Source organism: Oncorhynchus nerka, linkage group LG9a (assembly GCF_034236695.1).
Source record: "Oncorhynchus nerka isolate Pitt River linkage group LG9a, Oner_Uvic_2.0, whole genome shotgun sequence".
Lineage (NCBI taxonomy): Eukaryota > Metazoa > Chordata > Actinopteri > Salmoniformes > Salmonidae > Oncorhynchus > Oncorhynchus nerka.
Genome location: NC_088404.1, coordinates 11,667,797 through 11,694,169, shown reverse-complemented (window position 1 = coordinate 11,694,169; position 26,373 = coordinate 11,667,797). Strand labels below are relative to the sequence as shown.

Here is a 26,373-nt window from a genome sequence, read left to right as displayed (position 1 = left end):
GCACGATTATCTTAGGCGCTTCCTCTTTTTCTTTTACAGAGTGCAAGTGTAACGGCCATGCAGATAGCTGTCACTTTGACCGTGGTGTGTGGTTGGCATCGGGACGGCGTAGTGGGACTGTGTGTGACGTCTGCCACCACAACACAGAGGGCAGACACTGCCAGAGCTGCCGTAGAGGATTCTACAGACACCCCAGCAGACCTAGCTCTGCCGCTGACTCCTGCACACGTAAGAGGACAAAACATACCCTCTGCCTGTCCAGATAGCAGGGAACAGAGGTCAAGTCATTCAGATAGCAGGGAACGGAGGTCAAGTCATTCAGATGGCAGGGAACAGAGGTCAAGTCATTCAGATGGCAGGGAACAGAGGTCAAGTCATTCAGATGGCAGGGAACAGAGGTCAAGTCATTCAGATGGCAGGGAACAGAGGTCAAGGATGGCAACAGAGGTCAAGTCATTCAGATGGCAGGGAACAGAGGTCAAGTCATTCAGATGGCAGGGAACAGAGGTCAAGTCATTCAGATGGCAGGGAACAGAGGTCAAGTCATTCAGATGGCAGGGAACAGAGGTCAAGTCATTCAGATAGCAGGGAACAGAGGTCAAGTCAGTCAGATAGCAGGGAACAGAGGTCAAGTCATTCAGATATGTGTTTATGGTTGTTGAATCAATTAGACCATGCCCATCTTATTTTGGCCAACTTCCTGATCCTGCTTTGTAGTATACCCCTCAGACCATGGTAACAACACACTAACAACATAGTAACAACAATGTAAAAACATAGTAATACCAAAATAAAAACAAAGTAACATAGTAACAACGTAGTAGCAACATAGTAACAACAAACTAAAAACATAGTATCAACAAAGTAAAAAACATAGTAACAACAAAGTAATGTAGTAACAACATAGTAACAACTAATTAGCAATTTACATTTACATTTAAGTCATTTAGCAGATGCTCTTATCCAGAGCGACTTACAAATTGGTGCATTCACCTTATGACATCCAGTGGAACAGTAGTGCATCTAAATCTTTTAAGGGGGGGTGAGAGGGATTACTTTATCCTATCCTAGGTATTCCTTAAAGAGGTGGGGTTTCAGGTGTCTCCGGAAGGTGGTGATTGACTCCGCTGTCCTGGCGTCGTGAGGGAGTTTGTTCCACCATTGGGGGGCCAGAGCAGCGAACAGTTTTGACTGGGCTGAGCGGGAACTGTACTTCCTCAGTGGTAGGGAGCAATGTAGTAACAACAAACTATAAACGAAGTAACAACAAACTAATAATGTAGTAACAACAAACTATAAACGTAATAACATAGTAACAATGTAGTAACAACGTAGTAACAACGTAACCACATAGTAACATAGTAACAACGTAGTAACATAGTAACAACGTAGTAACATAGTAACAACGTAGTAACAACGTAATAACATAGTAACAACGTAGTAACAACGTAATAACATAGTAACAACGTAGTAACAACGTAATAACATAGTAACAACGTAGTAACAACGTAATAACATAGTAACAACGTAGTAACAACGTAATAACGTAGTAACAACGTAGTAACAACGTAGTAACAATGTAGTAACGTAGTAGTAACAACGTAATAACATAGTAATAACATAGTAACAACGTAGTAACAACGTAATAACATAGTAACAACGTAATAACATAGTAACAACGTAGTAACAACGTAATAACATAGTAACAACGTAATAACATAGTAACAACGTAGTAACAACGTAATAACGTAGTAACAACGTAGTAACAACGTAATAACATAGTAACAACGTAGTAACAACGTAGTAACAACGTAATAACATAGTAACAACGTAGTAACATAGTAACAACGTAGTAACATAGTAACAACGTAGTAACAACGTAGTAACAACAAGTCAGACATGGGTTGTCTACAACTGTGATAGTCATTAATGCTCTTGAGGAGGTGCAGCACCGCAGGTCTTCACTCCTGCTCAGCAGTGAAACACCTTATTCAGGTGTCAGCAAGGTGTTGAAGAGCAGTTGATTAGTTGAATCAGGTGTGATGACGGCACTAAGCTGAAACAAAAACATGCAGTAGTGGAAGGTTAGTGGTAGGTAGTCTAGCGGTTAGAGCGTTGGGGGCCAGCCACTGAAAGGACTTGTAACCGAAAGATTGCAAGATTGAATCCCTGAGCTGACAAGGTAAAAATCTGTCGTTCTGCCCCTGAACAAGGCAGTTAACCCACTGTTCATAGGCTGTCATTGAAAATATGAATTTGTTCTTAACTGACTTGCTTAGTTAAATAAAAGGTAAATAATATAGAACCACTGCGACCACAATGTTATTGCCAACTTATACAATACTGACAATACTTGAGTACTTTTCAGTGCAGGACTAGAAGATCAACCACATCTTTGAGGAATGTGACAGTAATTGAAAACAATAGATGAGTTTGCCATACTCCATGCCTGGCACATTTTTCCCATTCCTGTCCTTTTCCCCAGGCATGCTCTTTCGCTTCGGTCTTTTAAAGAACAAACAAACTGTGTTTGAGAGAAAGAGAAACACAAGTGTGCACACACAGGCACACATACATTATGCATACACACACACATACACACACACACACACACACACACATACATACATACATACATACATACATACATACATACATACATACATACACACACACACATACATACATACATACATACAGTGCCTTGCGAAAGTATTTGGCCCCCTTGAACTTTGCGACCTTTTGCCACATTTCAGGCTTCAAACATAAAGATTGGCGTAAAAGCAACACAGCTCATCACCCTGAACACACCATCCCCACTGTCAAACATGGTGGTGGCAGCATCATGGTTTGGGCCTGCTTTTCTTCAGCAGGGACAGGGAAGATGGTTAAAATTGATGGGAAGATGGATGGAGCCAAATACAGGACCATTCTGGAAGAAAATCTGATGGAGTCTGCAAAAGACCTGAGACTGGGACGGAGATTTGTCTTCCAACAAGACAATGATCCAAAACATAAAGCAAAATCTACAATGGAATGGTTCAAAAATAAACATATCCAGGTGTTAGAATGGCCAAGTCAAAGTCCAGACCTGAATCCAATCGAGAATCTGTGGAAATAACTGAAAACTGCTGTTCACAAATGCTCTCCATCCAACCTCACTGAGCTCGAGCTGTTTTGCAAGGAGGAATGTGAAAAAAATTCAGTCTCTCGATGTGCAAAACTGATAGAGACATACCCCAAGCGACGTACAGCTGTAATCGCAGCAAAAGGTGGCGCTACAAAGTATTAACTTAAGGGAGCTGAATAATTTTGCACGCCCAATTTTTCAGTTTTTGATTTGTTAAAAAAGTTTGAAATATCCAATAAATGTCGTTCCACTTCATGATTGTGTCCCACTTGTTGTTGATTCTTCACAAAAAAATACAGTTTTATATCTTTATGTTTGAAGCCTGAAATGTGGCAAAAGGTCGCAAAGTTCAAGGGGGCCGAATACTTTCGCAAGGCACTGTACATACATACATACATACATACATACACACACATACATACATACATACACACACATGCACACACACATTCACACAACCAGTAAAATGGCAGTGTGGAGGGATAATTATTTACTTTTTGCTTTTTACAGTAGTGTGTTTTTACAGTAGTAGTGTGTTTTTACAGTGGTGTGATGTATCCTCAGGGTTAAATACATACTCCCGTGCGTGCGTGTGCTGTTGTTTTGTCTGGGACGTATGGTATGGACTGAAGTATCATTTTTTCTGAATAAAGTCAAGAAACCTATCCCGAGGGCCACACTATTAAAGACATGAATAAATGAGCTCCGTATGTTGGATATAATGGTAGGAATGTGCTAAACTCTCCCTCTCTGATCTGTTCTGTTTGTCCCTCCTCTTACCCCATACCAACAGCATGTGCCTGCCACCCTGTAGGGTCTAGACCCGCGATCTCAGGTGGCCAGGACCTCTGTAACCCTAGCAACGGGGCATGCACCTGCAGATCGGGCGTGGGTGGACCTCTCTGTGACAGATGCATTGTAGGGTTCTGGGGCTTCCATGGTTACGGGTGCAGACCGTGTGACTGTACAGGTGGGGACTGTGACCCCTACACCGGGGACTGCTTGTCTGGGTAAGTGTCTATGTCTGGGTAAGTGTCTATGGATTCATATAGTAGGCTGCGTTCTAAATAGCACCCTATATTCTCTATTGGCCCTGTTCACATGTATAGTGAACAGGGAGCCATTTGAGACACAGACTATGCATATTCACTAGTACTTTTAGTATACTGTAACTCACCTGAAAGTCTCTCATTGACATCAATGAATAATTAATCAGACGCTTATGCCGAACCTGAATCAGACCCTTAATGAAGTAGTCTCCTCTACCCAGACGTCTCTCTCTGTGGTGTAGTCTCCTCTACCCAGACGTCTCTCTCTGTGGTGTAGTCTCCTCTACCCAGACGTCTCTCTCTGTGGTGTAGTCTCCTCTACCCAGACGTCTCTCTCTGTGGTGTAGTCTCCTCTACCCAGACGTCTCTCTGTGGTGTAGTCTCCTCTACCCAGACGTCTCTCTGTGGTGTAGTCTCCTCTACCCAGACGTCTCTCTGTGGTGTAGTCTCCTCTACCCAGACATCTCTCTCTGTGGTGTAGTCTCCTCTACCCAGACGTCTCTCTCTGTGGTGTAGTCTCCTCTACCCAGACGTCTCTCTCTGTGGTGTAGTCTCCTCTACCCAGACGTCTCTCTCTGTGGTGTAGTCTCCTCTACCCAGACGTCTCTTTCTGTGGTGTAGTCTCCTCTACCCAGACGTCTCTCTCTGTGGTGTAGTCTCCTCTACCCAGACGTCTCTTTCTGTGGTGTAGTCTCCTCTACCCAGACGTCTCTCTGTGGTGTAGTCTCCTCTACCCAGACGTCTCTCTCTGTGGTGTAGTCTCCTCTACCCAGACGTCTCTCTGTGGTGTAGTCTCCTCTACCCAGACGTCTCTCTCTGTGGTGTAGTCTCCTCTACCCAGACGTCTCTCTCTGTGGTGTAGTCTCCTCTACCCAGACGTCTCTCTCTGTGGTGTAGTCTCCTCCCTCTGTGGTGTAGTCTCCTCTACCCAGACGTCTCTCTCTGTGGTGTAGTCTCCTCCCTCTGTGGTGTAGTCTCCTCTACCCAGACGGCTCTCTCTGTGGTGTAGTCTCCTCTACCCAGACGTCTCTCTCTGTGGTGTAGTCTCCTCTACCCAGACGTCTCTCTGTGGTGTAGTCTCTACCCAGACGTCTCTCTCTGTGGTGTAGTCTCCTCTACCCCGACGTCTCTCTCTGTGGTGTAGTCTCCTCCCTCTGTGGTGTAGTCTCCTCTACCCAGACGTCTCTCTGTGGTGTAGTCTCTACCCAGACGTCTCTCTCTGTGGTGTAGTCTCCTCTACCCAGACGTCTCTCTCTGTGGTGTAGTCTCCTCCCTCTGTGGTGTAGTCTCCTCTACCCAGACATCTCTCTGTGGTGTAGTCTCTACCCAGACGTCTCTCTCTGTGGTGTAGTCTCCTCTACCCCGACGTCTCTCTCTGTGATGTAGTCTCCTCTACCCAGACGTCTCTCTGTGGTGTAGTCTCTACCCAGACGTCTCTCTCTGTGGTGTAGTCTCCTCTACCCCGACGTCTCTCTCTGTGGTGTAGTCTCCTCTACCCAGACGTCTCTCTCTGTGGTGTAGTCTCCTCCCTCTGTGGTGTAGTCTCCTCTCTCTGTGGTGTAGTCTCCTCTACCCAGACGTCTCTCTCTGTGGTGTAGTCTCCTCTCTCTGTGGTGTAGTCTCCTCTACCCAGACGTCTCTCTCTGTGGTGTAGTCTCCTCTACCCAGACGTCTCTCTCTGTGGTGTAGTCTCCTCTCTCTGTGGTGTAGTCTCCTCTCTCTGTGGTGTAGTCTCCTCTACCCAGACGTCTCTTTCTGTGGTGTAGTCTCCTCTACCCAGACGGCTCTCTCTGTGGTGTAGTCTCTACCCAGACGTCTCTCTCTGTGGTGTAGTCTCCTCTCTCTGTGGTGTAGTCTCCTCTACCCAGACGTCTCTTTCTGTGGTGTAGTCTCCTCTACCCAGACGGCTCTCTCTGTGGTGTAGTCTCTACCCAGACGTCTCTCTGTGGTGTAGTCTCCTCTACCCAGACGTCTCTCTGTGGTGTAGTCTCCTCTACCCAGACGTCTCTCTATGTGGTGTAGTCTCCTCTACCCAGACGTCTCTCTCTGTGGTGTAGTCTCTACCCAGACGTCTCTTTCTGTGGTGTAGTCTCCTCCCTCTGTGGTGTAGTCTCCTCTACCCAGACGTCTCTTTCTGTGGTGTAGTCTCCTCCCTCTGTGGTGTAGTCTCCTCTACCCAGACGTCTCTCTGTGGTGTATTCTCCTCTCTCTGTGGTGTAGTCTCCTCTACCCAGACGTCTCTTTCTGTGGTGTAGTCTCCTCTACCCAGACGTCTCTCTCTGTGGTGTAGTCTCCTCTACCCAGACGTCTCTCTCTGTGGTGTAGTCTCCTCTACCCAGACGTCTCTTTCTGTGGTGTAGTCTCCTCTACCCAGACGTCTCTTTCTGTGGTGTAGTCTCCTCTACCCAGACGTCTCTCTCTGTGGTGTAGTCTCCTCTACCCAGACGTCTCTCTCTGTGGTGTAGTCTCCTCTACCCAGACGTCTCTCTCTGTGGTGTAGTCTCCTCTACCCAGACGTCTCTCTCTGTGGTGTAGTCTCCTCTACCCAGACGTCTCTCTCTGTGGTGTAGTCTCCTCTACCCAGACGTCTCTCTCTGTGGTGTAGTCTCCTCTACCCAGACGTCTCTCTCTGTGGTGTAGTCTCCTCTACCCAGACGTCTCTCTCTGTGGTGTAGTCTCCTCTACCCAGACGTCTCTCTGTGGTGTAGTCTCTACCCAGACGTCTCTCTGTGGTGTATTCTCCTCTCTCTGTGGTGTAGTCTCCTCTACCCAGACGGCTCTCTCTGTGGTGTAGTCTCCTCTACCCAGACGGCTCTCTCTGTGGTGTAGTCTCCTCTACCACGACGCCTCTCTCTGTGGTGTAGTCTCCTCTACGCAGACGTCTCTCTCTGTGGTGTAGTCTCTACCCAGACGGCTCTTTCTGTGGTGTAGTCTCCTCCCTCTGTGGTATAGTCTCCTCTACCCAGACGTCTCTCTCTGTGGTGTAATCTCCTCTACCCAGACGTCTCTCTATGTGGTGTAGTCTCCTCTACCCAGGCGATTCTCTCTCTGGTGGAGTTTCTACACAGGCGGCTCTCTCTGTGTTGTAGTCTCTACCCAGGTGACTCTCTGTGGTGTAGTCTCCTCTCTCTGTGGTGTAGTCTCTACCCAGACAGCTCTCTCTGTGGTGTAGTCTCCTCTCTCAGTGGTGTCGTCTCCTCTACCCCGACGGCTCTCTCAGTGGTGTCGTCTCCTCTCTCTGTGGTGTAGTCTCCTCTACCCCGACGTCTCTCTCTGTGGTGTCGTCTCCTCTCTCTGTGGTGTAGTCTCCTCTACCCCGACGTCTCTCTCTGTGGTGTAGTCTCCTCTACCCAGACGGCTCTCTCTGTGGTGTAGTCTCCTCTACCCAGACGGCTCTCTCTGTGGTGTAGTCTCCTCTACCCAGACGGCTCTCTCTGTGGTGTAGTCTCCTCCCTCTGTGGTGTAGTCTCCTCTCTCTGTGGTGTAGTCTCCTCTACCCAGACGTCTCTCTCTGTGGTGTAGTCTCCTCTACCCAGATGTCTCTCTCTGTGGTGTAGTCTCCTCTACCCAGACGGCTCTCTCTGTGGTGTAGTCTCCTCTATCCAGACGGCTCTCTCTGTGGTGTAGTCTCCTCTATCCAGACGACTCTCTCTGTGGTGTAGTCTCCTCTACCCAGACGGCTCTCTCTGTGGTGTAGTCTCTACCCAGACGGCTCTCTCTGTGGTGTAGTCTCTACCCAGACGTCTCTCTCTGTGGTGTAGTCTCCTCTACCCAGACGTCTCTCTCTGTGGTGTAGTCTCCTCTACCCAGGCGATTCTCTCTGTGGTGGAGTTTCTACACAGGCGGCTGGCTCTCTCTGTGTTGTAGTCTCTACCCAGGCGACTCTCTGTGGTGTAGTCTCCTCTCTCTGTGGTGTAGTCTCTACCCAGACAGCTCTCTCTGTGGTGTAGTCTCCTCTCTTTGGTGTCGTCTCCTCTACCCCGACGGCTCTCTCAGTGGTGTCGTCTCCTCTCTCTGTGGTGTAGTCTCCTCTACCCCGACGTCTCTCTCTGTGGTGTAGTCTCCTCTACCCAGACGGCTCTCTCTGTGGTGTAGTCTCCTCTACCCAGATGGCTCTCTCTGTGGTGTAGTCTCCTCTCTCTGTGGTGTAGTCTACTCTACCCAGGCGTTTCTCTCTGTGGTCTGAGAACTTATTAGTCTCCTCTCTCTGTGGTGTTTGAGGTTAACCACTCTCCTCTAGAAGTGTAGTCTATAAAGCACAAACAAATCTGGGACAGACGTCTCTCTCTGTGGTGTAGTCTCCTCTACCCAGACGTCTCTCTCTGTGGTGTAGTCTCCTCCCTCTGTGGTGTAGTCTCCTCTATCCAGACGGCTCTCTCTGCGGTAGCAATTGAACCTGGGGATGACTTATTAATGGAGTAGTCTTTATCTTAATGCAAAGTAAGTATGTAGAGGTGTATTCATGGATTGTATGGCTAGCAGGCAGTGCTATGTTTGACCAGAGTTTCCTCTGTGGTGTTTTGTGATGTGATGTGTTGTGTTGTGTTCCAGCTCAGATCTGGACGTGTACTATACAGGAGGTGACAGCCACATACACAGAGGACCTAGCAGTAGTGAGCTAGCAACACTGTTTAGGGTGGAGGAGCTGTTCTCTGCACTGCACCACTCTGGTGAGTCATGGGTTATACACAAAAGCATGGGCACGCATGTAGGCACGCACACATGCAAGAAAGCAGACACACTATCTATACACACACACACACACATCTATACACACACACGGATATATAATGTATAAGCGTAATCTACAGTACATGTTATTGTTTTCCCTGTCTTTCCAGAGAAATGTCAGTGTAAGGTGGTGCCTATAGGCAGCCCCAAACTCTTCTGTGCCAACGAGTATGACTACGGTAGGTGGGACATACAGTAATATTAAGAAAGATACGCGTGGGAAAAGTTCCTGGGAAAAACAATAATATTCATCTTAGCATTGTCCATGCACGCTAAAAAGCCAAATGTCTTAACTTGTCTCCTGTGGATCCACCTGGTGTTGTGCTCTTTTTTTTTTGTCTGAGAACTTTACAAGATATGAAAAGACTTAATCAATAGGAGAACATAAAGCAGAGTTGGTTGTAGATCAAAAGGAGATGTTTGAGGTTAACCACTCCAATGTTAGCCAACTCCCACGGGCCTGATATGCATAACAACGACCATAGAAGTTGGCTATAAAGCACAAACAAATCTGGGACCAGACTGTAGTGAACGATGCCAGCAGAATTGAAAAGGAAATCCCCCCCCTCCTGTTTGTAGTGGCAATTGAACCGCTTGCAGAAAGAATTAGACAGGACCCAAACGTAAAAGGTATCAGTGTTGGTAAACATGAATATCAATTATAGTTATTTTCCAATGATCTACTGGCAAGATGGCGGTGACAGACATGGCAGCTTTGCTTCTAACTCTTAAGCAACTTTGCAGTATTTTGTTTTTTGGGGTGTTATTTCTTACATTATTAGCCCAGAATGTTTTTTGTGTTATTACATACAGCCGGAAAGAACATTTTGATATCAGAGCGGCGGCATTACGAACCAGGAACACGACTTTCCCGAATTGGATCCTGTGTTCATACCCCCCAGGGCAATTGAACTTATCCCAGAAGCTGCTCCAAGACGCCACCGGCGGAGACAGGTATTTGGAGTGTACTTGTAGTCCGGCTCAGGAGGCGTGCACGCCATCCACGGCTTCCTAGTATATTAATTGCTAATGTTCAGTCTCTGGACAATAAAGTGGACAAGCTCAGGGCGAGGATCTCCTTCCAGAGAGACATCAGGGACTGTAACATACTCTGTTTCGTGGAATAATGGCTCTCTCCTGATCTACTGTCCCCATCCATACAGCCAGCTGGGTTCTCTGTACATCGCACAGACAGGAATAAAGAACTCTCCAGGAAGAGGAAGGGCGGTGGTATGTTTCATGATTCACCACTCAGGGTGTGATTGTGATAACATACAGAAACTCAAGTCCTTTTGTTCACCCAACGTAGAATACCTCACAATCAAATGCTGACCGTATTACCTTCCAAGAGAATTCTCTTCAGTTATAGTCACAGCCGTGTACACTACTGTTCAAAAGTTTGGGATCTCTTAGAAATGTCCTTGTTTTCCATGACAACATACATGAAATTAGTTGCAAAATGGATAGGAAATATAGTCAAGATGTTGACAAGGTTATAATAATGATTTTTAATAAAACTTTGCTTTCGTCAAAGAATCCTCCATTTGCAGCAATTACAGCCTTGTAGACCTTTGGCATTCAAGTATTCTAGTAATCTGAAGAGATTTCACCCCATGCTTCCCGAAGCACCTCCCACAAGTTGGATTGGCTTGATGGGCACTTCTACCATACGGTCAAACTGCTCCCACAACAGCTCAATAGGGTTGAGATCCGGTGACTGTGCTGGCCACTCCATTATAGACAGAATATCAGCTGACTGCTTCTTCCCTAAATAGTTATTGCATCGTTTGGAGCTTTGCTTTGGGTCATTGTCCTGTTCTAGGAGGAAATTAGCTCCAATTAAGCACCGTCCACAGGGTATGGCATGGAGCTGCAAAATGGAGTGATAGCCTTCCTTCTTCAAGATCCCTTTTACCCTGTACAAATCACCCAACTTTACCACCACCAAAGCACCCCCAGACCATCACGTTGCCTCCACCATGCTTGACAGATGGCATCAAGCACTCCCTCAGCATCTTTTCATTTTTTCTGTGTCTCACGAATGTTCTTCTATGTGATCCGAACACCTCAAATTTAGATTTGTCTGTCCATAACACTTTCTTCCAATCTTCCTCTGTCCAGTGTCTGTGTTCTTTTCTTTTTATTGGCCAGTCTGAGATATGGTGTTTTCTTTGCAACTCTGCCTAGAAGGCCAGCATCCCGGAGTTGCCTCTTCACTGTTGACATTGAGACTGGTGTTTTGTGGGTACTATTTAATGAAGCTGCTAGTTGAGGACTTGTGAGGCGTCTGTTTCTCAAACTAGACACTCTAATGTACTTGTCCTCTTGCTCAGTTGTGCACCGGGATCTCCCACTCCTCTTTCTATTCTTTGCGTGGTTTCCTAACATGCTGACCAGACCAGACACGTTGCGTGCGCGAGCATTGCAAAATACATTTAGAAATCCATGTTATTCAATTATTGCACCCACACTGCTCACAGACGCCAACGAGCGTCAACGAGCGTCAACGAGCATGGAAAGAAGCTGTTTTGCAGGTTGTGTGGTAATACTATGAAAGTGTAGATGCCAATCACCATATAAGTTCAAAGATGAAAAAGCCTGAAAGGAGGAGAGATGACTAGAAACGATTCGGTTGACTGTTTTATGTGTGGATTAATTGTCTGAGTAAAGGACCTTGTGCATTTCAGGTAAAATAACAACTCAATGTTTATATCCCAGGACAAATTAGCTAGCAACAGCAAGCTATCTAAATAGGAAAAATTATCTAGCAAGTGCAAGCTAACTAGCTACATTGCCATACATGTTTAATGATTTTTGACCTGTCCACAAATTAATATAATTGGTTCAGAGTTTGTTTTGATATTTTAACCTGTGTGTCGTGATCGTGTTTGGTGTAGGGGGACAAAATAAATGTATGCACGATAGCGCACGATGGGCGCAGCCGGTTTGGGTTCCGTGTAAGGGAGTAGTTTCTTGGCAATTTCTCACAGTTGTCTTCACTTCTCAGAACAAGAACTGTATAGACTTAATCAGATGTCCTTACATAAACGCTTGGTATGCTTTCGCCGAAAAGCTTTTGTGAAATCTGACACGCCAGGTGGATTAACAACAAGCTAAGCTATGTTTTGCTATATTGCACTTGTGATTTCATGAAAATTAAATATTTTTTGTAATTTAAGTTGAATTTGGTGCGCTGCAATTCAGTGGATGTTGACGAAAATGATCCCGCTAACGGGAAGGGTGCGTCATGAAGTTAACAAAGCAAATATGAGGAAAATGCTACCGAAGTACTATCAACACATTGACTCTAGTACCAACGCTGCTAAAATGCTCGACCATTGCTACTCCCCCTTCCGGGATGCCTACAAGGCCCTCCCCCGCCCTTCGGCAAATCAGATCACGACTCCATTTTTCTCCTCCCTTCCTATAGGCAGAAACTCATACAGGAAGTACCCGTGCTAAGGTCTATTCAACGCTGGTCTGACCAATCGGAATGCATGCTTCAAGATTGTTTAGATCACGCGGACTGGGATATGTACCCGGGTAGCCTCTGAGAATAACATTGATGTTTACACGGACACGATGTCATCAGGAAATGTATACGGGATGTTCCCACTGTGACTATTAAAATCTACCCAAACCAGAAACCGTGGGTGGATGGTAGCATTCATGCAAAACTAAAAGCGAGAACCACCTCATTTAACCGTTGCAAGGTGACTGGGAACATGGTTGAATACAAACAGTGTAGATATTCCATCCGTAAGGCAATGAAACAGGCAAAATGTCAGTACAGAGAAAAAGTGGAGTTGCAATTCAACGTCTCAGACACAAGACATATGTGGCAGGGTCTACAGACGATCACGGAAAAGGAAAACCAGCCGTTTTAAGAATAACACACTGCCTCCGACGCGGCCAACTCCCAAGGACTGTGGGCTATTGTTCTCTGTGGCCGACGTAAGACATTTAAGTGTGTTAACCCTCGCAAGGCTGCTGGCCCAGATGGCCTCCCTAGCTGCATCCTCAGAGCATGCGGAGACCAGCTGGCTGGAGTGTTTACCGACATATTCAATCATTAAGCTCGGGGCACTGGGTCTGACCCCCGTCCTGTGCAACTGGGTCCTGGACTTCCTGACGGGCCACCCCCAGGTGGTGAAGGTAGGAAACAACACCTCCAATTTGCTGATCCTCAACACAGGGGCCCCACAAGGGTGCGTGCTCAGCCCCCTCCTGTACTCCCTGTTCACCCATGACTGCGTGGCCACGCACTCCTCCAACTCTATTATCTAGTTTGCAGACGACACAACAGTAGTAAGCCTGATTACCAACAATGATGAGACAGCCTACAGGGAGGAGATGAGGGAGAAATAATTTCTCCCTCAACGTCAACAAAATGAAGGAGCTGATCATGGACTTCAGGAAACACATCAACGGGACCGCTTCAAGTTCCCTCGGCGTACACATCACAGACAATCCGATATTGTCCCCCTACAGAGACAGTGTGGTGAAAAAGGCGCAACAGCCACGGCCTGTTCACCCCACAACAGCGTTTATAGATGCACAATTGAGGGCAAAAAAAAAAAATCACCATTTACAACAATCCTTTAAGTGGACCATAAAAAATATGAAATATTTAGGATGCTTAATAAGTGACAACAAACAACAAATATATAAAGATAATATATATATATATATATATAATAGATATAACTTTATTTCATTACTCAACAATATGAAAGCAGATCTAATTCAATTGAATAGTCTTACAGGGAGAATAAATGTTTGGAATGGCTAAAGTTTGCTAAAGTTTTTGAATATTTTTTCTAGGTAATACCAATTACCCCACCAGAGACATTCTTTAAAAAAGTATACTTGGTCACAACAGACTTTATTTGGCCAAATAAAATATAATATATAATAAAAAGGAACGTTTTACATCTTCCTAAGTCTATGGTTGGTTTAAATCATCCAGACGTGGAATTGGATCAACTCGCCACCCAAGGCTTTTACTACAGACAGATAGTTAAATGCACTAAAGAGGAACAATGGGTACATATTGAAGATGTGCATGCTCATCCCCAGAATCATTTTGTGTCTGTTTTCAAAGAACAAAGAAAGCTAAAAACATTAACAACTTCATCGTTAAGAAAATTCAACATATTCTAAAACAACCAATATCACTTCATAAAGCACAACCTTATGAAACAATCCTTAGATAGCTTTTCAGAATTCACTGATAAAATAGTCCTCATGGAAAACTAAAGGCATAGAAACCGTAATTGACTTGGTAACAGGAAATACATTTATTTCCATGACAGAATTATTTAAAAATCATTTTGGACTGACCAATGTAGAAAAAGTTACATATCACAACATTTATATTTGAAGTCTTTTGGACATCAGAGAAACCTTAAGAGAATCTTATTTGAGTCAGAAAATGATATCCATGTGATAGGTAAGATATACAACACCTTGTGATAGGTAAGATATACAACACCTTGTGATAGGTAAGATATACAACACCTTGTGATAGGTAAGATATACAACACCTTGTGACAGGTAAGATATACAACACCTTGTGATAGGTAAGATATACAACACCTTGTGATAGGTAAGATATACAACACCTTGTGACAGGTAAGATATACAACACCTTGTGATAGGTAAGATATACAACACCTTGTGATAGGTAAGATATACAACACCTTGTGACAGGTAAGATATACAACACCTTGTGATAGGTAAGATATACAACACCTTGTGATAGGTAAGATATACAACACCTTGTGATAGGTAAGATATACAACACCTTGTGATAGGTAAGATATACAACACCTTGTGACAGGTAAGATATACAACACCTTGTGATAGGTAAGATATACAACACCTTGTGATAGGTAAGATATACAACACCTTGTGATAGGTAAGATATACAACACCTTGTGATAGGTAAGATATACAACACCTTGTGACAGGTAAGATATACAACACCTTGTGACAGGTAAGATATACAACACCTTGTGATAGGTAAGATATACAACACAACACCTTGTGATAGGTAAGATATACAACACCATGTGATAGGTAAGATATACAACACCTTGTGACAGGTAAGATATACAACACCTTGTGATAGGTAAGATATACAACACCTTGTGATAGGTAAGATATACAACACCTTGTGATAGGTAAGATATACAACACCTTGTGATAGGTAAGATATACAACACCTTGTGATAGGTAAGATATACAACACCTTGTGATAGGTAAGATATACAACACCTTGTGATAGGTAAGATATACAACACCTTGTGATAGGTAAGATATACAACACAACACCTTGTGATAGGTAAGATATACAACACAACACCTTGTGATAGGTAAGATATACAACACCTTGTGATAGGTAAGATATACAACACCTTGTGATAGGTAAGATATACAACACCTTGTGATAGGTAAGATATACAACACCTTGTGATAGGTAAGATATACAACACCTTGTGATAGGTAAGATATACAACACCTTGTGATAGGTAAGATATACAACACCTTGTGACAGGTAAGATATACAACACCTTGTGATAGGTAAGATATACAACACCTTGTGATAGGTAAGATATACAACACCTTGTGATAGGTAAGATATACAACACAACACCTTGTGATAGCTAAGATATACAACACCTTGTGATAGCTAAGCTATACAACACCTTGCAGAGAGTCTATCCAACTGACAATCTCTTAGAAAAATTAAAATAAACAATTAGAACCAAGACTTAAAAAGAACTGATGTTGACTCAAGACGGAAGGAAAGTTGGAGCATATCTAACAAAATGACAGTTAACAAAAATGTAGGCTTAATCCAGTATAAACTAATGTATAGAATTGACTATACCAAGAGACAAAATTCACAAATTCTACAGCACAACAGCAGAGTCATGTGTAAAACTAACAATGACTCAATAATTCATACCTTCCGGGAATGCTAGAATGTCCAAAAGTTATGGGTGGAGCTAGAGAGTCAGTTGTCAGAAGTATTACAATATAAATGTACTTATAACCGGGTGTAGTGAGAGACCCAATTGGTTGGACGATTCTCTTGTCAATCATCTGGGGGGGGAAAAAAACGTAAATACTAAAAACTTGGAAATCAATCAATCCTCCATCGTTAACACAATGGAAAAATCTTAACGATGTATTATTTAAATACAAAGTGTTGTAGTTTGTGGCGGAAAATGATGTGGACGCTGGAGATGACAGTGTGTGCTAGTGGGTCTGGGCAGGGTTGATGTAGTTGATGTTTCTATGACTTTGTCGTTCGTATGTGTATGTTTTGTATTGTTCGTAAAATATCAAATTAAATCTTACAAAAAAAATTGATAATAAGACAGAATTGAAGAGGAAATGCTAACAGGAAATGCTAACAGGAAATGCTAACTCACTGCATGTTTCAGTAGTAGATGGTGCCAGCAGAATTGAAAAGGGGTTGACGCCAACAGTATTGAGATTGATTGATCAGATGTGTGTGTGTGTGTGTGTGTGTGTGTGTGTGTGTTCACAGTGCTGATGGTGAGGATCATTGCGGCCCGTGATCAGGGCTCCCATGCTGAGGTGGAGGTTAAGGTAAAGAAGGTCCTGTACCACGGCAGCCAGGTGAACATCAAGAAAGGTCACATCACCCTCTACCCAGAATCCTGGACCACCCGAGGGTGCACCTGCCCCCTCCTTAACCCAGGTGAGCTCTTACGGTTTGGCCAGGCAACTGGACCTCGACTGCTTCTTGCCCCAATAGTTATTTTCTCTGACGTCTCTGGATGCATACCTGCCTTGTAGGTAGGTATGAAAACTCTGAACACCTTAAGCAGATGGGTAACTCCATATATGGGTAAATAGGCTTCACACTACCTTAAGCAGATGGATGGGTAACCCCATATATGGGTAAATAGGCCTCACACTACCTTAAGCAGATGGGTGACTCCATATATGGGTAAATAGGCCTCACACTACCTTAAGCAGATGGGTGACTCCATATATGGGTAAATAGGCCTCACACTACCTTAAGCAGATGGGTGACTCCATATATGGGTAAATAGGCCTCACGCTACCTTAAGCAGATGGGTACCTCCATATATGGGTAAATAGGCCTCACGCTACCTTAAGCAGATGGGTACCTCCATATATGGGTAAATAGGCCTCACGCTACCTTAAGCAGATGGGTGACTCCATATATGGGTAAATAGGCCTCACGCTACCTTAAGCAGATGGGTCGCCCATATATGGGTAAATAGGCCTCACGCTACCTTAAGCAGATGGGTGACTCCATATATGGGTAAATAGGCCTCACACTACCTTAAGCAGATGGGTACCTCCATATATGGGTAAATAGGCCTCACACTAGACACTTGTACATTAGATACCTCACTGCAACCTATATCTGTTTCACTATAGCGTTCTATATTTTTTTTAACAGTATTTAAAGCCTGGCTAATACCCCACTCTATCAGTGTCCATTAAAAGTAAATGGACTGAATATAAACTGGAATTGACCCTGCTCTCTCTATTCTACTCCCCCAGGATCAGAGTATCTGGTGGGGGGCCACGAGGACCGGAGGACGGGTCGTCTGCTGGTGAACACCAAGAGCCTGGTCAAACCCTGGAGGCCCAGCCTGGGACGCAAGCTCCTGCACCTCCTCAACAAACACTGTAGCTCCTCCTCCTCCTCTTCCTCTTCAAGGAAGACTGCAGCAGAGAGACTGCAGAATGCAAACGTCTTTAGTCTGCAGAAGAAAAACTAGAGCCATGGAACAAGATGAAGAGAGGGATGGAGAGTTAAAAGTTATCCATGTTTTGGTGGATTGCATGAGAAGGACGATGAGCCGAATATAAAGACGTGTGAGAGTGTATTTTTGGACGAATGTGGGCTGGACATGGGGATACAGCCACAGCTTGGGCAATATGGGGAAAGCAGAACTCTTTTGCCATTCAGGGCCTCATTTGCCTGTTTCATCCACAGACCCACGGAACACATTTCTGAAACGATGACCTCCACGGCAGGACCATGATGGATAGTGTTCTGTGCTGAATGGCACTGTGTGGCTCAGTTGGAAAGAGCATGGCGCTGGCAACACTGAGGTTGTGGATTCAATTCCTGCAGGGATCATAAACAAAAACATATGCAAAAAAATGTATGCACTCACTGTATTGCACGTCACTTTGGTTAAACGCGTGAGTCTGCTTAGTGGTATATATTGGATTATATAATATGATGACAGGCAGCTGCACAGAGACAGAGTACAGACTCTCGTCTCCTTTTCTACAGGAAGAGGAAGATACGTTTCCAAAGGGAAGACCAGATATCCTGAGTGAAGGTTTACTGTCTGAGGAAGATTGATTGATTGATTGATCTGACTTCTCATTCTGATCTTGGATGTTCCAGTCCCAAAGACATAAGAGCCAATGGGCTGGTGTTTAAATCCACTTTAGATTTGTCTCAGACTATAGTTGAAACCAAGACAAATATAGAACCAAAAGGATATTATTAATGAATGTTTTATCATACTGTCTATCAAATGACAGAGATCTCTATCTTCTATGATTAGCCTTCTGATCTATCCAAGGTTTTATGTTTGGAGTCCTGATGTTTGTATCCTCAGTTCCTGGAGTTATTGGCAGTAAACCTGCAGAAGCATCATCGTGTGTGTGTGTGTGTGTGTGTGTGTGTGTGTGTCCACAAACTCGCTGTCCTTGGCTCGAAGGGACGGAGCAGGCCTTAACAAGTAGTATCTCCTGGAGTGGAAGAAGAGTAGAGAGAGAACAGAAAGTCTGTCTGGACCCCTCTGGGACTAAAGCACTGAAGACGCTCTCAGTTAGAATTGAACTGACTTCACGTCTTCCCTCACTCTCAGTCTGATTTCAATGACTCTTTGTCAGGTTTATGTCAAAACATGACACGATGATGTTGTCTACTTACTCACATGGTTTGGTGTCCTCACTTCTATTGCACTCAGGGATGTGGTGGTAAAACCTCTGAACACCTTAAACAGATGGGTAACCCCATATAAGGGGGAAATAGGACTCTATTTCATTTTATTGGGCATAAGTGTGATCTAATCACATGGTTCTCCAGGAATTAATCCTACAGATCATGTGACAAAGTCAGGAGATGTCCGTGTACTCAGATTTAGAATGGTGAACTGAGTTTACTTTTATTTATTTAAATGGGCAAGTCAGTTAAAAAACAATTCTTATTTACAATGACAGCCCACCCCAGACAACACCCTATGGTACTCCCAATGACAGCCCATCCCAGACAACACTGTGCACCACCCTATGGTACTCCCAATGACAGCCCACCCCAGATAACACAGTGCACCACCCTATGGTACTCCTAATGACAGCCCACCACCCTATGGTACTCCCAATGACATCCCACCACCCTATGGTACTCCCAATGACATCCCACCACCCTATGGTACTCCCAATGACAGCCCACCCCAGACAAGACTGTGCACCACCCTATGGTACTCCCAATGACAGCCCACCCCAGACAACACTGTGCACCACCCTATGGTACTCCCAATGACAGCCCACCCCAGACAACACTGTGCACCACCCTATGGTACTCCCAATGACAGCCCACCCTGTGCACCACCCTATGGTACTCCCAATGACAGCCCACCCCAGACAACACTGTGCACCACCCTATGATACTCCTAATGACAGCCCACCCCAGACAACACAGTGCACCACCCTATGGTACTCCTAATGACAGCCCACCCCAGATAACACAGTGCACCACCCTATGGTACTCCTAATGACAGCCCACCCCAGACAACACAGTGCACCACCCTATGCTACTCCTAATGACAGCCCACCCCAGACAACACTGTGCACCACCCTATGGTACTCCCAATGACAGCCCACCCCAGACAACACCCTATGGTACTCCCAATGACAGCCCACCCCAGACAACACCCTATGGTACTCCCAATGACAGCCCACCCCAGACAACACCCTATGGTACTCCCAATGACAGCCCACCACCCTATGGTACTCCCAATGACAGCCCACCACCCTATGGTACTCCCAATGACAGCCCACCACCCTATGGTACTCCCAATGACAGCCCACCACCCTATGGTACTCCCAATGACAGCCCACCCCAGACAACACCCTATGGTACTCCCAATGACAGCCCACCACCCTATGGTACTCCCAATGACAGCCCACCCCAGACAACACAGTGCACCACCCTATGGTACTCCCAATGACAGCCCACCCCAGACAACACAGTGCACCACCCTATGGTACTCCTAATGACAGCCAGATGTGATTCAGCCTGGATTTGAACCAGGGACTATAGTGACACCTCTTGCACTGAGATGCAGTGCTTTAGACCGCTGTGACACTCAGGACAATGAGTTTATCCTTCACCATGTAAACATGGGTTTATCCTTCACCATGTAAACATGGGTTTATCCTTCACCATGTAAACATGAGTTTATCCTTCACTATGTAAACATGAGTTTATCCTTCACCATGTAAACATGGGTTTATCCTTCACCATGTAAACATGGGTTTATCCTTCACCATGTAAACATGAGTTTATCCTTCACTATGTAAACATGAGTTTATCCTTCACCATGTAAACATGGGTTTATCCTTCACCATGTAAACATGAGTTTATCCTTCACTATGTAAACATGAGTTTATCCTTCACCATGTACATTTAACATTTAAGTCATTTAGCAGACGCTCTTATCCAGAGCGACTTACAAATTGGTGCATTCACCTTATGACATCCAGTGGAACAGCCTCTTTACAATAGTGCATCTAAATCTTTTAAGGGGGGTGAGAAGGATTACTTTATCCTATCCTAGGTATTCCTTAAAGAGGTGGGGTTTCAGGTGTCTCCGGAAGGTGGTGATTGACTCCGCTGTCCTGGCGTCGTGAGGGAGTTTGTTCCACCATTGGGGGGCCAGAGCAGCGAACAGTTTTGACTGGGCTGAGCGGGAACTGTACTTCCTCAGTGGTAGGGAGGCGAGCAGGCCAGAGGTGGATGAACGCAGTGCCCTTGTTTGGGTGTAGGGCCTGATCAGAGCCTGGAGGTACTGAGGTGCCGTTCCCCTCACAGCTCCGTAGGCAAGCACCATGGTCTTGTAGCGGATGCGAGCTTCAACTGGAAGCCAGTGGAGAGAGCGGAGGAGCGGGGTGACGTGAGAGAACTTGGGAAGGTTGAACACCAGACGGGCTGCGGCGTTCTGGATGAGTTGTAGGGGTTTAATGGCACAGGCAGGGAGCCCAGCCAACAGCGAGTTGCAGTAATCCAGACGGGAGATGACAAGTGCCTGGATTAGGACCTGCGCCGCTTCCTGTGTGAGGAAGGGTCGTACTCTACGGATGTTGTAGAGCATGAACCTACAGGAACGGACCACCGCCTTGATGTTATTTGAGAACGACAGGGTGTTGTCCAGGATCACGCCAAGGTTCTTAGCGCTCTGGGAGGAGGACACAATGGAGTTGTCAACCGTGATGGCGAGATCATGGAACGGGCAGTCCTTCCCCGGGAGGAAGAGCAGCTCCGTCTTGCCGAGGTTCAGCTTGAGGTGGTGATCCGTCATCCACACTGATATGTCTGCCAGACATGCAGAGATGCGATTCGCCACCTGGTCATCAGAAGGGGAAAGGAGAAAGGAGAAGATGATAGGAGAGACCATGTGAGGTTATGACAGAGCCAAGTGACTTGGTGTATAGCAAATGATAGAACAGAGCCCTGACACCAGTGGTGAGACCATGTGAGGTTATGAAACATGAGCCACCATGTGACTTCACCATGTAAACATGAGTTTATCCTTCACCATGTAAACATGAGAATAGGAGTTTATCCTTCACTATGGAGTTTATCCTTCAGAACAGAGCCCTATGGGGTAAACATGACACCAGTGGTTTATCCTTCACCATGTAAACATGAGTTTATCCTTCACGTAAACATGGTTTATCCTTCACCATGAAACATGGTTTATCTTTCACCATGAAACAGAGTTTATCCTTCACCATGTAAACATGCCTTCACCTGGTAAACATGAGTTTATCCTTCACCATGTAAACATGAGTTTATCCTTCACCATGTAAACATGAGTTTATCCTTCACCATGTAAACATGAGTTTATCCTTCACCATGTAAACATGAGTTTATCCTTCACCATGTAAACATGGGTTTATCCTTCACCATGTAAACATGAGTTTATCCTTCACTATGTAAACATGAGTTTATCCTTCACTATGTAAACATGAGTTTATCCTTCACTATGTAAACATGAGTTTATCCTTCACCATGTAAACATGAGTTTATCCTTCACTATGTAAACATGAGTTTATCCTTCACCTTTATCCTTCACCATGTAAACATGAGTTTATCCTTCACCATGTAAACATGAGTTTATCCTTCACTGCAGCGCCGATTCCACTCTATACCAGGTTGTTGTTGTTAGGGAAGACGGAAAATAACCCCATGTGTGTTTCTCTCATTAGTAAACGACCCAACAATCCATGAATCCCAAAATAAACATGGAGCTACTTAGCTAAGAAAGGAAGGGATGAATTGACGTCACTGTGTAAGATCTGTATCTGGAGAGGCTCGGTACATATTTGACCCAGACCTAGCATGCTTCCCAAATGGCACCCTATTCCCTACATAGTGCACTACTTTTGACCAGAGAGCCCTGGTTAAGAATATGTCTGTGTTGCTGTCTCTAAGGCTGCGTTTACACAGGCAGACCAATTCTAATATTGTTTTTTGTTTTTTTTCAGATTTGCTCTGAAAAAAAGTTAGCATATTGGGGCTGTCTGTGTAACACTGCCTAAGGAGTAGCTAGGTCAGTAGCTGCTGGCCTGGGCTGAAGAGACATGATGCATTCCTGCACTGTGACGTCATCCGAATGCTTCACCCTTGTCCGAAAGACTTTAATAAAGGAGTTTACAAGTGGTGAATGGAGCAGAGCTATGAGGTCACACATTTTTAAATATATTTTTTTAACCTTTATTTAAGTAGGCAAGTCAGTTAAGAACAAATTCTTATTTTCAATGACGGCCTAGGAACAGTGGGTTAACTGCCTGTTCAGGGGCAGAACGACAGATTTGTACCTTGTCAGCTCGGGAGTTTGAACTTGCAACTAGTCCAACGCTCTAACCACTAGGCTACCCTGCCGCCCCTCCACTCTAACCACTAGGCTACCCTGCCGCCCCTCCAACCACTAACCACTGAAAAGGCTACCCTCATATCACCTGTGTAGCTACATACCGAATGAAAAGGGAACGTTTTTACCTTGTACATATTCGTCAGGCTACCGGTTTGTTTACAATCATATCACCTGTGTAGCTACATACCGTAACTGTAAGTATTAGTTGTTATTAAAAAAATACATATACATATCATTTTTTTAAATCACCTCAAAATAAATAGGGACAGAACATATAGAAATATAAATAATTTCATAGCATTATTATAGTCATATCACAGGTTATTTTCAAGGCATTGAATATGCTTTGAATAATGAAATAATACATTGGAGGTGTCCACCCAAAACACAGGCAGTCATATTCCATAATATTCTAAATAAACAATACAGGAATCAGGTAAGTACAATAAAGAAAAAGACGATTATATTTCTTGCTTTTTTATATGCCCTTATTTATTGGCTTGATCCTTTGAAATAATACTTATATTAATGCACATGTTAAGTAATAATTAACGGTCTCTTGCTAAAACACTTGAAAGGTAGGATTCAAGCAACTTAAAATGACATCACAATAATAACGTTGCATAAATGTTATCGTCAGTCGAGGACATATTTCAGGGATCGTGTTCATTAGGCACCAAACCGAAAGAAAACGCACGGAAACACAGAAGGACTACCTAGACTTGTCCAATAAGAAACGTTATTAAAGGGACATAAACGGAGTGGAATTTGCATGTGGTGAATAGATCCGTGTTATGGCATCCAATGAACATGACCCTGATTTACAGTATATCACAAAAGTGAGTACACCCCTCACATTTTTGTCAATATTTGAGGTTATCTTTTCATGTGACAACATTGAAGAAATGACACTTTGCTACAATGTAAAGTAGTGAGTGTACAGCTTGTATAACAGTGTAAATTTGCTGTCCCCTCAAAATAACTCAACACACAGCCATTAATGTCTAAACCACTGGCAACAAAAGTGAGTACACCCCTAAGTGAAAATTGGGCCCAAAGTGTCAATATTTTGTGTGGCCACCATCATTTCCAGCACTGCCTTAACCCTCTTGGGCACGGAGTTCACCAGAGCTTCACAGGTTGCCACTGGAGTCCTCTTCCACTCCTCCATGATGACATCAAGGAGCTGGTGGATGTTAGAGACCTTGCACTCCTCCACCTTCCGTTTGAGGATGCCCCACAGATGCTCAATAGGGTTTAGGTCTGGAGACATGCTTGGCCAGTCCATCACCTTTACCCTCAGCTTCTTTAGCAAGGCAGTGGTCGTCTTGGAGGTGTGTTTGGGGTCGTTATCATGTTGGAATACTGCCCTGCGGCCCAGTCTCCGAAGGGAGGGGATCATGCTCTGCTTCAGTATGTCACAGTACATGTTGGCATTCATGGTTCCCTCAATGAACTGTAGCTCCCCAGACAAGACACACTTGTCTTTGTACTCCTCACCTGGTTGCCGCCACACACGCTTGACACCATCTGAACCAAATAAGTTTATCTTGGTCTCATCAGACCACAGGACATGGTTCCGGTAATCCATATCCTTAGTCTGCTTGTCTTCAGCAAACTGTTTGCGGGCTTTCTTGTGCATCATCTTTAGAAGAGGCTTCCTTCTGGGACGACAGCCATGCAGACCAATTTGATGCAGTGTACGGCGTATGGTCTGAGCACTGACAGGCTGACCCCCCACCCCTTAAACCTCTGCAGCAATGCTGGCAGCACTCATACGTCTATTTCCCAAAGACAACCTCTGGATATGACCCTGAGCATGTGCACTCAACTTCTTTGGTCGACCATGGCGAGGCCTGTTCTGAGTGGAACCTGTCCAGTTAAACTGCTGTATGGTCTTGGCCACCGTGCTGCTGCTCAGTTTCAGGGTCTTGGCAATCTTCTTATAGCCCAGGTTATCTTTATGTAGATCAACAATTCTTTTTTTCAGATCATCAGAGAGTTCTTTGCCATGAGGTGCCATGTTGAACTTCCAGTGACCAGTCAGTATGAGGGAGTGTGAGAGCGATGACACCAAATTTAACACACCTGCTCCCCATTCACACCTGAGACCTTGTAACACTAACGAGTCACATGACACCGGGGAGGGAAAATGGCTAATTGGGCCCAATTTGGACATTTTCACTTAGGGGTGTACTCACTTTTGTTGCCAGCGGTTTAGACATTAATGGCTGTGTGTTGAGTTATTTGGAGGGGACAGCAAATTTACACTTTTATACAAGCTGTACACTCACTACTTTACATTGTAGCAAAGTGACATTTCTTCAGTGTTGTCACATGAAAAGATATACTCAAATATTTACAAAAATGTGAGGGGTATACTCACTTTTGTGATATACTGTATCTTCTCTCATTCTTTGTCTTCCTGTTCTTCCTGGTTCGAGGACAGCTGGCCCACGGGAACGTACTCAGTAGTCATCACCCCTGCTCACCACTTCCTTACAGGTGGGCCTGAGAAGGATGGTGTGTTCGTATTGGGCAGTGTAGGAGCCCTTGGTGTCACAGAGAGGAGGGTACGGGTCTATGATGCCCAGGTCACACAGGTTCTTCAGGGCCATCAGGTACTTGCTCTCTCCCTGCCGGTCCAACCAGCGGCGGCAAAACGCCAACGTCCCGAAGTTGTCGTTGATCACGTTGAGCAGATGCTTAGCTCTGGGGAGCCTGCGACAGGGACACACACAGCACAATGGGAGGAGGCGGGGAAACAGAGGGGAGGAGGCGGGGAGACAGAGGGGAGGAGGCGGGGAAACAGAGGGGAGGAGGCGGGGACACAGAGGGGAGGAGGGGGGAGAGACAGAGGGGAGGAGGCGGGAGACAGGGGGAGGCGGGGGGACACAGAGGGGAGGAGGCGGGGACACAGAGGGGAGGAGGAGAGACAGAGGGAGGAGGGGAGACAGAGGGGAGGAGGCGGGGACACAGAGGGGAGGAGGCGGGGACACAGAGGGGAGGAGGCGGGGACACAGAGGGGAGGAGGCGGGGACACAGGGGGAGGAGGCGGGGACAGAGGGGAGGGGGGAGACAGGGGGAGGGGGAGACAGAGGGGAGGAGGGGGACACAGAGGGGAGGAAGGGGACACAGAGGGGAGGAGGCGGGGACACAGAGGGGAGGAGGGGAGACAGGGGAGGAGGCGGGGGACACAGAGGGGAGGAGGGGGAGACAGAGGGGAGGAGGGGACACAGAGGGGAGGAGGCGGGGACACAGAGGG

General features: G+C 45.3%; 2 protein-coding genes across 2 annotated transcripts in view; one reads left to right on the top strand and one right to left on the bottom strand.

Annotated features, from left to right (window-relative positions):
* Positions 1-18,601, top strand: part of LOC115133920 (netrin-4-like) — a 35,655-nt gene extending 17,054 nt beyond the window's left edge. Inside the window, exons 6-11 of the mRNA XM_029667352.2 lie at positions 40-228; positions 3,924-4,140; positions 8,731-8,849; positions 9,021-9,089; positions 16,472-16,645; positions 17,485-18,601. Of these exons, the coding sequence (XP_029523212.2) occupies positions 40-228; positions 3,924-4,140; positions 8,731-8,849; positions 9,021-9,089; positions 16,472-16,645; positions 17,485-17,705 (989 nt within the window). The 3' untranslated portion in view covers positions 17,706-18,601. The remainder of the gene's footprint in view (positions 1-39; positions 229-3,923; positions 4,141-8,730; positions 8,850-9,020; positions 9,090-16,471; positions 16,646-17,484) is intronic.
* Positions 18,602-25,455: 6,854 nt separating this feature from the next.
* Positions 25,456-26,373, bottom strand: part of LOC115134677 (methionine aminopeptidase 2-like) — a 30,312-nt gene continuing 29,394 nt past the window's right edge. Inside the window, exon 11 of the mRNA XM_029668869.2 lies at positions 25,456-25,829. Within this exon, the coding sequence (XP_029524729.1) occupies positions 25,577-25,829 (253 nt within the window). The 3' untranslated portion in view covers positions 25,456-25,576. The remainder of the gene's footprint in view (positions 25,830-26,373) is intronic.